A 16,287-nucleotide genomic window follows, 5' to 3' on the forward strand; every position below is an offset into this window, starting at 1 on the left:
CACATGAATTTTAAAAAAATGTAGATTTGAGACACGCAAGATACAGGGAAAGACTTTACTTGTAAGCACACTGTAGTGAAATTTAGAATAAGCGTGTGTTTTTAAAGGTGTCCAACATTTCAATGACCCCATTCTGTAGGTAGTTCCCTCCGAAATATGTTCAAAAGAGTCCTGGTTAAAATTTGGATACAATTTCGCCCCGCTTTTAGCAGTTGTAAAGTACAGTCGTAAAAATTGCAAACGTACGCTGAATTTTTAAGCATGTTTATTTTGAACCATAACATACTTCATGTAACTCACTTTCAAAATGCTTGTTACATTTTCAAAAGAATGTAAAAGAAAATATCGTTCGAGAACATTTGTGCTGTTGAAATTATGAATCAAGCTACGTTTTAGTTTACAGAAATACAAACAATGCTCTTCAATTGGGTAGAAATAGTTGGTGAATGCAATTACGAGCGTCTCAGCGTTAGACAATACGGTTACAGATTATAAATAATTTGAGTTGATGTTTTTGTTAACATGTAAAATTTCTGTCTGCAGGAAATCATCTTACTTCGTCTATGACCCATTAGTATTAAATTTAAGAAAAGAAACTAGCAAAAACTCACATCTATTGACTTGCCACTAAAATAAGCAAAGCTTGATGATGAATAAACATAGACACTTATATATAGATTAATGTGTACTTAAATACTTTACAGCATCCACGCCCCGAATACAAGCATGTTCGGGAATTATTATTTTTTATTTTATTTATGTAAGTAAGTATTTTAAGTTAAAGATATATGTACCTACATAGTTTTAATTTAAAAGTAGTACTTAGTAATATCATCTTATTTTGTTATTAATAGTACTGTATTGATTTATCTAATAACAAAGTTCATCATAAGCATAAACATTGTCACTGATGATTTACGGATTTATTTATCTGAAAATAAATACAAACATTGAAATTATATTCTCCAACATAATATTTGCAGCGTAGGTTTAATTGACCTGTCTCTAAATTACGAAATTTGTCAAGTAACATTAAGGTAAATCTAAAATTACTATTTTTTAATAACCCGCTCTGTTTTGTAATATTCGTAACAGTGCTAAGATTCAGAATTCTCGTGAAAATAAAGAAGTATTCATTTACCCTTTCCTTTTAAAACTCCAATGATATTTCAATCAATGTCATAGACGAGAGCGAAGTATTTCTATAGGAAACCTATAAAAGGAAGTTGAAATGGTGCCTTGAGATCTATTGTGCAATAAATAAAATTGGTCCTTGCGTTTCCCCTCATTGTGGTAGTTGATGGGAAACTTCAATTGAATTTGTGAAAGCAATTCATATTACAATTATTTTGCATCGAATGGGTACTATTGGGTACGCGTATCGCGCGATGGTAGCGAGATTTAGAAAAAAAAACCGTGGTGTCTTAGTAGTAGGTCTGGGGCTGACTGCTTCCTCTCAAGTAAGGACCGTGGATCACACCTGTGCTCGCACCTCTGAATTTTTCGAGATTCAAGTGCGAAATTACATTCGAAATTTAGCACGAGCTTTAGGGTCATGAAAAACATTGTTAGGAAACCTGCACCGACCTGCGATCAATTCAGTGGTGTGTCATGTTAAATTCCCAATCTGCACTGGGCCCTCGCGGAAACTACGGCTCAAGCCCTTATATTCTAAGAAGAGGCCTGCACGTAGCGTGGGACCTATAGTATGTTAAAGTTCTCGGACGTCTACTTTGTATATTTATAACTAAACACCACTACATGGCTATGTTATAAACTGCTTTGTAAATCAAACAAGCCCTTCGCTAATACGGCGAGCAAAAACGCGTATCTACCAAGATCTAATTCCGTGGAACAATAGATGGCATAATGGAAAGACGCAACCTAACAAATGGCGCTTAGAGCGAGAACATAGAAAGGAATAGAGAATAAAATTATTTTTTGGTATCTAATTTAAACTATGAACTCCTATTTTACATTTTTCCACGGTTAGTTTTTTAAAATTGCTGAGATATGACGGAAATCGGTTTGAATCATAATTAATAAAATAAACTGTGAAGAAGAACTCCTATTTTACAACGTTGCAGTCGTAAGATCGTTTGAAATATTAATAAAATAAACTGGAAGAAGTTATTAAAGTTCGTAAGACAACTTTTACTTTACTACTTAACTATTTTTTTTTTAGTAACTGTTAAATACCTACTTGCAAAATCTAGACGTATTCTTACATTTTTTAGTATTATATTTACTGGGATTTCGTAATATAGCATTTCACTATCCATCACACAACAACTCTGACTATCATGGGCCATGGCCGATGGTAAATTTAATATAGCCCAATATAATTCGATCCTTTCAACGGTTTGACCATTTACCCGATCCGTTTCTGACCATTGCAATTTATTGCAAGTTACAACATCGCGACGTATACGTAACTAATATACCTACTAAGAGAAATAGAAATGTCATTCAAACTAAATAGGACATCTGATTAAAATCCAAATAATGATGTTTTCCTGCTCAATACCTTAATTGGATTATTGTCTTATTGTAGAAACAGTGTTTCAAATTTCGTTCATTCAAAATTTCTTCGTAATATCGATAGGATAAGTGAAAATCTGAGTACCTATCTTCCACGCGTAAAAACTATTATTATGTATTTAGTTAATTTCAATGAATTTGGAGTAAAAATTATAAATGTATTAGTTATATTTGTCAGTTAGGCGGAATTGTTCAATGACAGTTACGCGGATTTGCGTTATCACCGACGATATTTTTTTTCTAATATTTATTTCTTTTATTTTTAGCAATGTGGTTGCATGTCTCAGCATTTTCACATCCATAGCTAATGCTATCGTGCGATCAGCATTCTGTTTAAGGCATAACGTCTTTATTAAAGCCATTGTCTCATTCTCATTATGGTGAATGAATCGAAACCGTTGATTTTAAACCCGGACTTATTATTGGCAATCTGCATACAATCACATATTAGCATAATATCTCAATCGTATGGTTCGTGGCGGGATCGGCGGCATGCTTCGTGATTGGCTAAGTTTAGATGGTTATAGAATGTAAGTTAGTGCACTTATATGGTATGTTCTAGCTATTGGCAATGATTGCGTTTCGTTTTGCTTTTATTTGGGTAAGAATCACGTAGTAAGGTTGTAGTGTAGTGCAACAATAATTGGATTTTCTTATATTTTTTGGCATTTTTCAGGAGATCGTTTGCTCAATGTAAACTAAGATTTAAAAAAGATACGAATAACCTATGCGAAACACTTTGATATAGTGTTATTGGCTTTAGTATAAGTAACAAACAATATGCTTCTTGTGTATTGAATTGACAACATTAAGCCGAGTTTAGACTTGCAAGAAAAATCGTGCAAGTGTGTAAGTTGCAAGGCCGTAAAGCCAACGAGTTTGTAGTGGTCAATCGAGCGCCGCAATGTAATGCAACTTGCACGATTTTTCTTGCAAGTCTTAACTGGGCTTTAGTGTTGAATAGTGACCCCACTCAGCATACTGTTGGCAACAAGCCGCAATGCTGTTTTTCAGGGAGCTCATTTCTAATTAAAGTAAGACACAAAAACACACATGTGTGAAGAAAAAAAGTAAACAGTGCCACAGTTATGGGGTTAACATGTAAATAAAATGACATCGAATAACGCATTTTATCATCAAATTACTTAATCTAGAATATCCCAGTCATTCCAAATAAAACTTCAAGCGAAACTTCAAACAAATCACACTCCGGACTTCTTAAAAATAACAACCAAGTGAGAAATCTTGCCGTAATAAGATTCTAACAACTTGGAATCATAAAAAGTTGAGCACTCCACTAAATAAACAATGTACTGGAACAGAGGTCGAACGATTTAAATATTTATTATCAGAAATTCGAAAAGCAATCTTCAGTTTTTCCTGTTAAGTCTTCAACGGAAGCGGAACGACTAACTTTCCGAACAACTTTCTATATGCCAATTCTGAGCTGGAAATTTCCTTTCTGGATAAAAGAGTGAACTATTTGGCAAGCTTTGAAACACTATTTCTTTTACTAGTATGGAATTGAAATAGGGCGTGATTCTTTATAATTTTTATACCTACTTTGAGTCCACGAATATTTTTTAAAACAAACTTCTGTCTGCGGTAAATTAGGGTTAAGTTCTTAATAGAACTTTCAACCATGTTACTCCAGTAGTTAAGTTTGTTCACTGTCTGCCAGTAAGTTTGTCATTGACAGAAACTAAGTGGTAAAAAAAAATCGAAAAAGATTTCTTTTTTTTAAATCTTAATATAAGATCACAGTCATTTTTAAAGGTCAAATTGTAAAATCCACAAACTTGAGTGAAATTCACGTGACACATACACATGGGAGAGACCTAACATTTACTTTTGTAGCCTTCTTTTATTAAATATGTTTGAATTAAAACCATTTTAACTATGGGCACACTGTTTTACCATGGGTTGTTATTTAATTATTTTAATGTTTTGAGTTATTGATTGTTTCTTTAAGTAAATAAAGATTAAAAATAACATGAGTGCGTATAATAAGTAGGTACATAATTGATAAAACACTTTGGAAGTCGATTTTATTGTTAATTTATCAGTACAATGCCAAATAACTGGCATAAATAACTTACTGACTGAAAACATGTGTTTGAATGAAAACCAAAATAATCATTCCAATTTTAAATCCTCTTTTTTCACTTACAAGTCATGATACGCCTGCCAGTATTCGAAAAAAAAAGAAAATGGAACGTTTTAAAAACGAATCCAACAATCAGAACTTATTCGTCTGGTAGTATAAGGCACCATAAATCTATGCATGGCCAGTATAGTAATTTAATCTGCCTTTGTGTTCCGAGCTGTCCGTTTAACGCCTCACCCGGTTTTGGAATTCTGACACCTCTCGTTATCGGGCAGGTATTACGTATGATGGAAGTTCAGGGGTGGATTACAGATGACGGGTTATTGCCATGAGAACAGTTCGATATAATTCGGTTGGTTGACGTTTGCGCAATTAAAGAAGTTGAAGTTATCGTGCAATGAGGGTTTTAACAATGGTGGAATAATCGCTAGCGATATCTGTCGATATTTCGCCTCTGTGGAAACCCTCATTAATTAAAATTACGTTTACGTCAGGCAGGTCAGTGTAAATCACGAAAGTTCACTACAACTATTTAATGATGTTTTCTGTGACATGCTATCTGGCGCTAATATAGTGAAGTCTGTTGGACAACTTTGACATTTGCATCACGTTTGTGATTGCTTAAATAACTAAAAGGACCAATCCCAAGCAAGACTGTAACGCCAAACGGACCTCTCGCCATCTAGTGATTCACCCTCATTCACAGAGCGTGATATGGAATATCAAATTATTTAGGTAACTAGAGGCTAACTGCAAGTCAACCTTTCAATCATGACACTATAATATTAACATAATATGAATGACAATTAATGATAATTAATCATAAGCTCTCACACGTAATTCGTCCACCGAAGATCACGCCTCTGGCGCCACCCGAGGCGCGTCCATCCGACCGTACTGTATTAGTGGATGCTGTACTAATTAGACCACCATCAACGAGGATTTAATGCGACTATTTTTGAAATAAAAAAATGGAGGTGATGTAGCGTGCGAATCTGAGTTAGTGTGGTATTTAGTTAAGATAGGATTATAATTTGATGACACATCAAAAGATTTTGTAGTTGTTGAAATGTTGAACATGAATCTAACGTGAGACTCACTTATATTTAATGAAATAGATCCGGATAAATCACGTCTTAAATTGAGTTTAGCTCGACCGTTTCGGGCTAATTCGGAGCCCTTCCACTTGGAGCAGCACGACTCGGTGTCTATTGCAACACGCGCACCAAACAACCCAAAACATGTCGAGCTAAACTCGATTTGAGACGCGAATTATCCAAATTTATCCGGATATCCGCATGAGTAATTCTGTATTAATGTAACTTGTACATTTTAGCCACATTGTAATTAAATTTTCATATTCTATATTGGTTAAACTGTACATTTTCTATGTGTAAATAAATTAATGCAGATAGATGCTTTATCAAATTGTCCAAAAGCAAATTTTATTCTAACAAGTTTTAGATATTTTTATTACTGAATAGAGATTAAGTTTGTTTTTTTAATAATGTGTACTTTGATCTTGACGAATCCTACTATAATATTATAAATGTTAAAATTTGTGAAGATGTTTGGATGTTTGTTACTCAATCACGTATAAACCGCTGAACCGATTTAGATGAAATTCGGTATACAGATAGTCTGAGTTCCGGGGAAGGATGTAGGATAGGTTTAATCCCGGAAAATTGCATAGTTCCCGCGGGATAGCGATAAATGTATACGACGCGGACGGAGTCGCGGGCAACAGCTAGGTTCAATATAAACACTAGGGTAATTTTGCACGCTTAATTACTACTTTGACTAAGACCTTAGATATTTTAGTAAGTACCAGTAACTCATTCGTCCCTGCAAAAACTCAGACCACCCCGTATCTCTAACGATAACGCTATCTCTCATTCTCGTCATACCTTCGACTAAAAACTTATGACTAAATTCCCACATTAGTCATCACCCTTCGATACCTCGCCTCATTATAACACCCAAAATGTCTACCTTAATATTGAACGACGCCAATCATGGTAGTAACCCGTCTTACGATATTACTGCCGAGTGAATAGTTCCGTAACGTAACACGATACGTTACGTTATGCGGTTATCGACAAACGCGGCTGTTTACGTTGATTTGCTACACCGTTGTTATTGGTACGCGGTTTGCGTATTGGATTACCTGGGTTTTGTCTTGTACGCGTTTAGAAAGCTTTGGTAACTAAGAAATGTCGTATATATATTTTTAATAACATTATGCGTGGCGTGACCCAACATGAAATTGGTCGGTTTTCGTAAAATAGGGCTGCAATCCGATGACACTTTTTTATAGGGTTTTTTTTTCGAAAACGACGAAATTTTGCATTTTTTTTTATTTAACTGGATGGCAAACGAGCAAGTCGGTCTCCTGATGATAAGAGACCACCACCGCCCATAGACACCTGCAACACCAGGGGGATTGCAGATACGTTGCCAACCTAGAGGCCTAAGATGGGATACCTCAAGTGCCAGTAATTTCACCGGCTGTCTTACTCTCCACGCCGAAACACAACAGTGCAAGCACTGCTGTTTCACGGCAGGATTAGCGAGCAAGATGGTGGTAGCAATCCGGGCGGACCTTGCACAAGGTCCTACCACCTGCAAAATTAGCGTTAACCGACGGTTAAATGTGATGCCGTCTCCGTCTACTCGAATAAAACAAATAGAGACGGCATCACACCTAATCGCCAGTTAACACTAATCAATGGATGGTGCAACAGCCCCTTAGAGTAAATAGCAGCCTTAGGTATAAAATAAACCTGAACTTGGAATATTCCGTACAAAATACGATATGCTTAGAAAAATATTCACAACAGTCTAATCTAAAGTACAATTCAATAGAATCTGTCAATTTTCTACATATTTAAGACACCCTATCGTGGGCACACTTGATTATATATGTCCCTGTTGTTGCAATTATCATCTAAAAGGAATCAAAAAAGAATAATAGTCACATCACAAAGCCTTAGGCAGCCCGGTGTTTATATTAGTAGGCTGGAAGTGTCTACAGAATTGTCAGATTCTATTGAATTGGAGTTTAAAACAACATTAACGGTATGAATGTGTGTGAACCCCGGGGCTACCAAGCATCCTAATCGTTAAAAATAACTCATAAAAAAGCCCACGACGTTTTACTATCACCCATTCACGGACTTAATAAATCCATTCACTGATTTATTGTATTGATTTTAACGACAAGTGGCATTCAGAGTCAAAACTTTCTTACAACTTAGATAAACAAACACCACATCTCGACGTCAAAAAGGTCGCATCTGCGTATAAAAATGAATAAAAATATGTCTTCTCGTGTATGTGTGTTCACAATGGGATGTCATTTTTTATTCAGAATGCGTAAAAGAAAACAATTTTATCTTTGAAAAATTAGATAATAGATAAAGTATTGAGACTATGCTACAGTGGACACAGCGAGGATTGGTCACTCGTCAGACATTGCTAATTTTTGTTTTTTATTTAAACTTAGCACAATTAGTTTGTTGCTAGTTGCTAGATGGTGCTTTTTGTCTACTCAGTCAGTATAAATATGGGATATGGGATGGGGTGTCCGTAATAACGAAATAGGTTTATAAATAGAAATAAAAATTGCATAAATTATCGGGAGTGTACAAAGTCGACTTGTGGTACAAAGTATCAACAGTTTTGGGCATAGAATATTTATATTATTTATTTAGATAGACTTAGGTAACTATGACAATAAGTTTTAAAGGTAAACAAGGGCTTTTTGATGTGTTACTTTTGCACACTTCCAGGTAATCATCTTAAACGGTAAATGAACAAACAATATCAAGAAGGTCTCTTTTCCGGTGATAACTAAAATAATTTAAATATATGTAATTTCCTCATTTAAAAAACATTAAATTAAATCACCATAATTATTTTTCAAAATTAAATCCAACCAAAAATCATGTTTATAATTTATATAGGCCACAATGGGCGTGTCCTTACTTTTTTTCTGCCAGAAATAAATTAACTACTAAACCAAACCAAAAAACTAAACATAAAATCCAAACACGAAATTCCCACTAATTAGTAGATCCAAAACCAATACGTGCACTAGTCACTAGCCAATACAACGTGTCTCTGTATAGTACAGCGTATCCGTTCAAAGACGCCCATGGGTGGTCGGAACAGCTTCGTTCTCCGAGGAAAACTGGCGTAAGTGACATGTGACATGTTGTACGGGATATGCTGTTACACTGGACTAGCGTGCTGCTTCTTTATCGCGGAAACAGGACACGCGTGTCACGACCTTTTTTATACGTATCTGTTTATACGGCTTAAAAGTAAACCAATTGACCAATTTTTGATGCTGTTATTGCAAAAAGTTTAACTTTAGCACATGTCTTTTTATTAATTTAAGTAATATCATTATTTTTTTTATCTCTGTTTTAGTGTTTTTTATACTTTATTAATTTGAGCAGGTATCTGCTTATTGACAAAAAAACAAAACGTACGAAAATATATTTGATTATGGCTTTCAACATTGTCAAAAATTGGTCTAAATCAGATAACATTTAAGGGTTTTTTTTGTACTCGACAATTGTCTTTAGCTAGTTACACCTATTCTGTTTTGCACAGTAAGCTTGTTAGCTAGTACTTTAGAGTTCGTTTCATGCATAAAAACAGTTACGCGAAAGTTCATTTTGCAATGAGTGGAAAAATAAAAACTAACTGTGATAGCTTTTTATTTTATACTTTATGAGAAATGATTTGCACTTAACGATGCAGCAGTAAATAAGCTTGATTTACAAATATTCATTCAACAATATAGCGTAGGAAAGCACATAATTCTTGCAGGTGGTAGGAGCTTGTGCAAGGTCCGCCCGGATTGCTACCACCATCTTGCTCGCTAATCCTGCCGTTAAGCAGCAGTGCTTGCACTGTTGTGTTTCAGTGTGGAGAGTAAGACAGCCGGTGAAATTACTGGCACTTGAGGTATCCCATCTTAGGCCTCTAGGTTGGCAACGCATCTGAAATACCCCTGGTGTTGCAGATGTTTATGGGCGGTGGTGATCTCTTACCATCAGGAGACCCACTTGCTCGTTTGCCATTAAGTCGAATAAAAAAAAAAAAAAAATACTGTTTAAATTAGGAAAACATCTCCACAATATCTAACCCATACTAAGCCTTTTGTATGTAAAATAAAATGATTACTACGTGGTTAGGTATCCATTGTGCTCATATTTTTAGCAAACCAACCCCTTAACTGCCAATTGAACCAATTTAATACACCATTATCATACCATCAAATACTAATAAAACCTTTTAATATGAGGTTTCACTACCTGCCTTTTGTAAAACCATCTGCTTTAAAAATGAGTGAACCAGCCGTGTCTAATATCTTTATAATAATCCGAGATATTACTCAAATTGAAAAGAATTGTACGATGTAGCGAAGCGTAATAAGGAGTTTTATTGTACTGGGTAATAAGTAGGTATAAGTGTATGCGAATGCAAGCTTTAAGTTTATCTGTACTTATATGATGACGACCAGTGCCCTATTTCACGAAAATACAAGTTACAATTTACAAGCGGTAGTCTTTGTAACAGTATCATAAAACAGATAGGTACAGAAGTCAATCACATGTATGTACTACACTTTTCATACCTACGCTCGGCGGTCGCTCTAGGGTTGTCAACTATGGCTTATGCACAAAAAACTATCGTGGTAGTGGCACTCGTATATTATTATAGTTGTTTGATTTATTTTTGAGAATGAAACGGGAAGAATGGAAATATAAATTAATAATAAGTAACTGAAATGTTCTAATTTTAATGTCATTGTTATGTTAGGTATATTACAGTTACAGAAAATATCTTGCGACGATTTCCACATTGGCGAAATGCACGATTATTATATTTGAAAGTGTAATGAATTCGCATTCTCATGTTATTGCACAAAAAGGTTCACAGACGCGTGTCTTAAGCGGATGGCACTCGCGCTCGCACTGGTCCCAACCGGTCCAAGATATGGTGTCCGCGAGCAGTGTCTATGTGTGCGTTGCTCGAGCGCCCAATGTATGAAGATTGATTTCTATTGGTTCCTATTTATCTGTTTTGTGACAGTAGGTATGCAGTGAAAAGAGACTACCTACCACTTGTAAATTGTAGCTTGTAGTTTCGTGAAATAGGGCGCAGATAACTAAGTAGCTTTGAGGTCCCGGGTTCGATTCCCGGCCGGGGCAGATATTTGTATGAATAATACGAATGTTTGTTTTCGGGTCTTGGACGTTTAATATGTATTTAAGTATGTACTTATCTATACAAGATAAACATTTTTATATCGATAAATACATATCTATACTTACAATTACACACCTGGAACTTAAACACGACAATTTATTTTCAATTTTTTAACAATAAAATACCAATACAAATATAGTAGTCGTAATTAAGTCTCGAAATAAATTACAAGTTATGAACTCTCTTTCTATCCTTCTTACCTAATATAATAATAAGCATAATTACATGTTTTATAATGTTTAGTACATTGACCTCCTATCTCTCACGAAATGAGACACCTAAGTGTCCATATATCATACGAGGTGCACGGTAGCAGACTAAATTAAACCTATTAATCAGAACTATGTTTAATGTGCAACTGTAGGTAGCAGAGCATCCTTTAAAGTTGGATGAAGCAGATATTCAGTTAAAGGTGTAAATAACTGTTGCTCTATCATTAAATTTAGGACTCCACAGGAATTATGGAAAAACAATTTCTCTAATTTGCTGAATCCTGAATCAAATTTAGGATATAAACACCGGTTTTGGCCACCTTAAGCCCGTTTTTGGCCAGTTGACATTTGCAGTGGTGGTGGTTTTGTGTGATTTGTGTGTGTTCTTACAGTGTAGAGGTGGAGGAACTGCATGAACACGCTTCTTGCATAAACTTAGCTATCATAAGGTTGCGGGTGAGTGAAGAAATTCTTTTAGTTCACTGATTGTCAGCCGTTAAGAAAGAGAGAGATATAGACAAAATAATATTAGTGCAGCGAACAATAATTCAACAGTTTCATGGGTTTTGTAACACAAGAGCCCTATTTTTAAATAAAAATGCTGAGTATTGTGTGTTACTTGTAAGACAAAAGCGCCCCAAAAACTCTACATGTGACTTTGCTAAATAAACATGGACGCGTAACTTTGCTATTGAAAAATGTAAATAGGAGTGTGAATAAGCATAATTAAATGGGCCACCAGTTCATTTTCAAGTCTGCAAACAAAAAGATAGAGTCTCCAACAAAGCAAGAGAAATTGCCTTTATTTTCTCAGAAAAGCGTATTCTTTGTTGACGCGAACCATAACGATTACACATTGCTAGGCAGAAAGCAAACTAGGACCATTCAGGCTTCACAAAAGAACTTGTACGTGAGTTTATGCATGATTAGGAGGCAGAGTATGTTCTGAAGTCGGAATTATAAAAATAATGTTCTAACACTAACACAAATGTTTCAGACAAACATCAAACGATCCTGTAACTTTGATTGGCGCAACAAACGTCTTGTTTAGTTTATTTAACATACGATGTTGAACTTCTGTCATAATTTACATTTCATGTTAAATTTGATTAATTTGAGATAAAAACAAAATAAATACATATCATGGAAAAATTAACACCAATCTTCCTAGTCTCAAACAATACAAGGTTCACGCTTTTTACGAAAACTTACATACCACAGGATCATCGTAAAATGACTACTGCGGGTATATAAATGATAATTAAACTATTTAAGTTAATTAAAAATTTCGGTTCCTTATCTTTTCATTGAACTCATATTGTCTCCTCGTTGTTTCTGATATCCTGTCAATCGTTCAAATGTTAACTGGAAGAGATCCCTTTAAGGGATAATTTCGCCTTTGTACGTCTCGTTCTCTTGTTACTGTTATGTTCATGTGTTTTTATTTACAATAAAGAATTTACAGTACAATCATTTTATTTTGCTCCATTAATTAGGTATCATAAGAATCATTGCAATACATACTTTGTCCTTTTTGCGCCCTATTAACACTACCCCATTCTACCTAAATATCAACAACCATATTTTAACCAATTTTTTTTCTTCTTCAACAGACATAAACGGAAAGTCACCAACCTTCTGCCATCGAAGTCGTCGGCGCCCAATCAGGGCTCCGGCTCACAGCGACGGGCACCGCCACCTGCGCCCCTGTACGAAGACCTTCAAGACCTCCCGAGAAGACCACCAATCCCACATAGACCAGAATTAGAACCGCAATTGGAGGTAAGGTTTTAAGATCTGAATATGACGCTGATTATCAATCATTATGCTGACCTTCAGTAAGGACATAGATAATGTAGAGCTCGCAGCAAGGATTTCCACGCATCGCGGTCCTGTGCTGTATCTTGAAGTTCCTACCAGTTGGAATGTATCGAGGACATTTCGTTCTCCGTCGACTATCTCCAATTAAAATTTAGTACCTGGGCGACCGAGCTCCGCTCGGGCTAAAACTTGGTAACCAGCGTTTTCCCAGAGATAAGACCAAGCTAGATCGATTTTTCATCCCCGAAAACCGCTACGTACCAAATTTAATCGAATTCGTTGGAGCCGTTTCCGAGATCCCCGATGTATATATATACAAGAATTGCTCGTTTAAAGGTATAAGATTTAAGTCTTAGAGCACTGAAATTTATAAAACAAGCACGTGGAAGAATGGAACTAGATACTTGAAACTAACCAGATACATACAGAGACATAGCTTGAGCGCACTAAGAACGAATTTTTCGAAATTCCTACGTGAAAGGGAACTAGCCTGTTTTCCTTTCTACGAGCAGGAGCCTCGGGCAGATGGCATTTAAATATTTATTAAAATAATTAATTAATTGTGACAATACCTCTTTGCCACATGTATATCATATTATCACTTGTTCCTCGCAACAAAAGTAGTTTACATACTTAAACAATCTGAGGATTTCTTATTATAAAGATTTTGGGATGCAAAAGAATTTTACTAAATAATTTCTAATTCGTATCATTTCTTTTCCACAGATGGTTGAAACGAAGCGACCCGTCTGTCCAGGCCGCGTCTTTGTTTGTGGTTCCGGAGGCACGTGGCGAGGAGGCAACTCCTGTGGCGGAGACACTTGCGGTGCTCCTCTCTACGAGGAACTCCCGCACCGCTCCGACGACTCCCTCCACAGTGACGACCACTTCGCCGAAGATGAATTAAGCCTGGTCGGCGAAGCGGCGCCTTGTCGGACCTGCTCAAAGCCCCCTGCCCCGCAATCTTTACCGCACCGACCACGGCATCACCGTCTCGACCGGCGACCAAAATCCTTAGAAAGACGACGAGCGCAACACAGAATGCCACGGCACATCCATCCACCTGACCCTTCAGAGTTCCACGAAGGAGTCCTTTTGGATGCTTTACTAAGATTGTATCCCCAAGTTGGGACAGTTGGAGCAAGAGCACAAGGGCCTATGCCGGTTGCTGCTGGAGGAGCTTGGCCGGGGGGAGATCTTCCTGGCATAGGATGTTGGAGAGGACCCAGAGCGTCTCCAAAACCTCCAAGCGGAGATTCTTCGTTTGGATCCGATTCAGGATATAGTAATAACACGTGTGGCACGTGCGGCACGAGAACTTCGTCGAGGCATCGACTCTCAGCGGAAATACCGATGTCGTGAACGGTACAGTGCTCAGACTAAGTGATAAAATGATTTGGTCATGTGCCATAACTGTTCATTGTGATATACGACACAAGTTATAATCATAAATCAGGAATGAAATCGAAGCAATTTATAGGTAAAGTTTATTGGCCTAAATTCAACGGCCTTTTCAATTCTCATGCCTTCAATATACATTGTTTCCGATAAGTTAAAAAGTTACTGTGAATTGTTGATGACTTGAATGAAATTCGTAGTGTCTAATTTTTTACGGTCGTGTGAAATAATGTTTAGCGTCGATTTTTGGGTCCTAATTAGGCATATTACCGAAACTCCACTCAATAGAATTATTTTCATTGATAAAATAGCAACTAATAATGGTTTTGTACATAATTCATGTGACCATATTTTAAGTAGTGATAGCAGTTTTGTCCTAGTAAGTTATTTCGAGCTAGTCCTAAAATTATCACATGTTGTATGGATTAAAAATGATACTGTAACACTTTTAGTTAGTGGTGAAAAGTTGTACATCGGTTTTCTGAAATGTAGATATTGTACAGAATTTGTAGGTAAATGAATTATGTAAGAATATTAAGATACATTTTATAATCATATCACTAGGGGGTTTCTCCTGACATTTTAGCGATCCTAGTTGGCGCTAGATTACGTCAACATACTTATCCTAATTCAATGGTAAATGTATGGAGAAAGAACCCCTTAAAATTATTTAGACATTGCATAAAAGTTAAAATCACAATTATTTCTAAATTATTTACTGTATCCGCTGAATCTTCTTTCATTTCCAGAACTGGTGCTAAATTTATATGTAAATTTGAATTATCTTTTTTCTTTGTTTTAACGTCAAAATACCTTGCATAGAAAAGATTCATCTCGTATTTAAGCATAGGTACTTTCTTTCACTTGTGTTTGCATTTACGTTACGCATGGCTGTCAATAATGTTGTTTTTTGTTTACTGTTTTTTTTTTATTTAATTTATTTTGTATCGTAACACGAGTTGAAACACTAATGTAATTAAAGTCTCGGGCGATCCGCCCAATTTATAAATATGAGAAGCACAATAAAATGAAAAATAAATACATTTTTAAAGAAATTAATCTATTTTATTCCAAATTCCTTTACACCGAAACCTTTTTTGTTAGTTAAATCATACACTTTGGGTCAAAAGTTTGATGAAAAACCTTAACAGGGGCCTTCGGTCAAATTAACCCACGTCCTGAAATAATTGAAAAGAATTTGGAGACACTGTATAGACAACTTGACTAATACAGCACCTATATATTAGTTATGTGTCTCATATGACGCCAGAATACCAATTCATGTATAAAAATCAAATCAAACACTCAAATTACAAAATCCATGTTTCTAATTTATTGAATCAGGCGTTACCGAATTATAAAAAAATACTTTCTTTGCTCACCGACCTTGTGACCTTACAATAATTATAGCTAAGCCTTGCAACTATGTTAACATCAACATAGATGTGTTGTATGGTGAACGGTTGTTTTGTTCTGACGATGAACTCTGGTTGAGTTCGAAACGTGTCAACGTAGTTTGGTGGTGCTGATTGGATATGTGTGATGTAGAGGCGGAAGAGCTGCATAAACATTTATTGCATAAACGTAGCTAACCATCAGAGGCCGTATTGCCTAATGTTTCTGATGTTCGCGATAGCAATCAAATGACAGATTTCGCATACAAAAACTGTAATTTGATTGCGATCAAGAGTATCAGAAACGTTAGGTAAATCGGCCTCTCGACGGGGGTGAGGAAAGTAACTATTTAAAATCCATATTTCTATAAAGAAAACCGGCCAAGTAAACGAAACACTTGAGCCGTTGCATTATGAATTTACAGCCTTTTACATTGTCGTTTATCTACAGTAATAATGAACTAGCGTTTCGTGAAGTAATTTCCTAAGGGTGGCACTTAAATTTTATCTTTATTATCCATGGAACAAT

General features: G+C 35.9%; 1 protein-coding gene across 1 annotated transcript in view; it reads left to right on the plus strand.

Moving 5' to 3' along the window:
- The window catches only part of pxb (putative Hedgehog signaling attenuator pxb), a 214,062-nt gene extending 198,647 nt beyond the window's left edge, over window positions 1-15,415 (plus strand). Inside the window, exons 5-6 of the mRNA XM_074094091.1 lie at window positions 12,759-12,927; window positions 13,693-15,415. Coding sequence (XP_073950192.1) covers window positions 12,759-12,927; window positions 13,693-14,328 — 805 coding nt within the window. The 3' untranslated portion in view covers window positions 14,329-15,415. The remainder of the gene's footprint in view (window positions 1-12,758; window positions 12,928-13,692) is intronic.
- The last annotated feature ends 872 nt before the right edge of the window (window positions 15,416-16,287 follow it).

This window comes from Choristoneura fumiferana, chromosome 11 (assembly GCF_025370935.1).
Source record: "Choristoneura fumiferana chromosome 11, NRCan_CFum_1, whole genome shotgun sequence".
In the NCBI taxonomy this organism is placed as follows: domain Eukaryota; kingdom Metazoa; phylum Arthropoda; class Insecta; order Lepidoptera; family Tortricidae; genus Choristoneura; species Choristoneura fumiferana.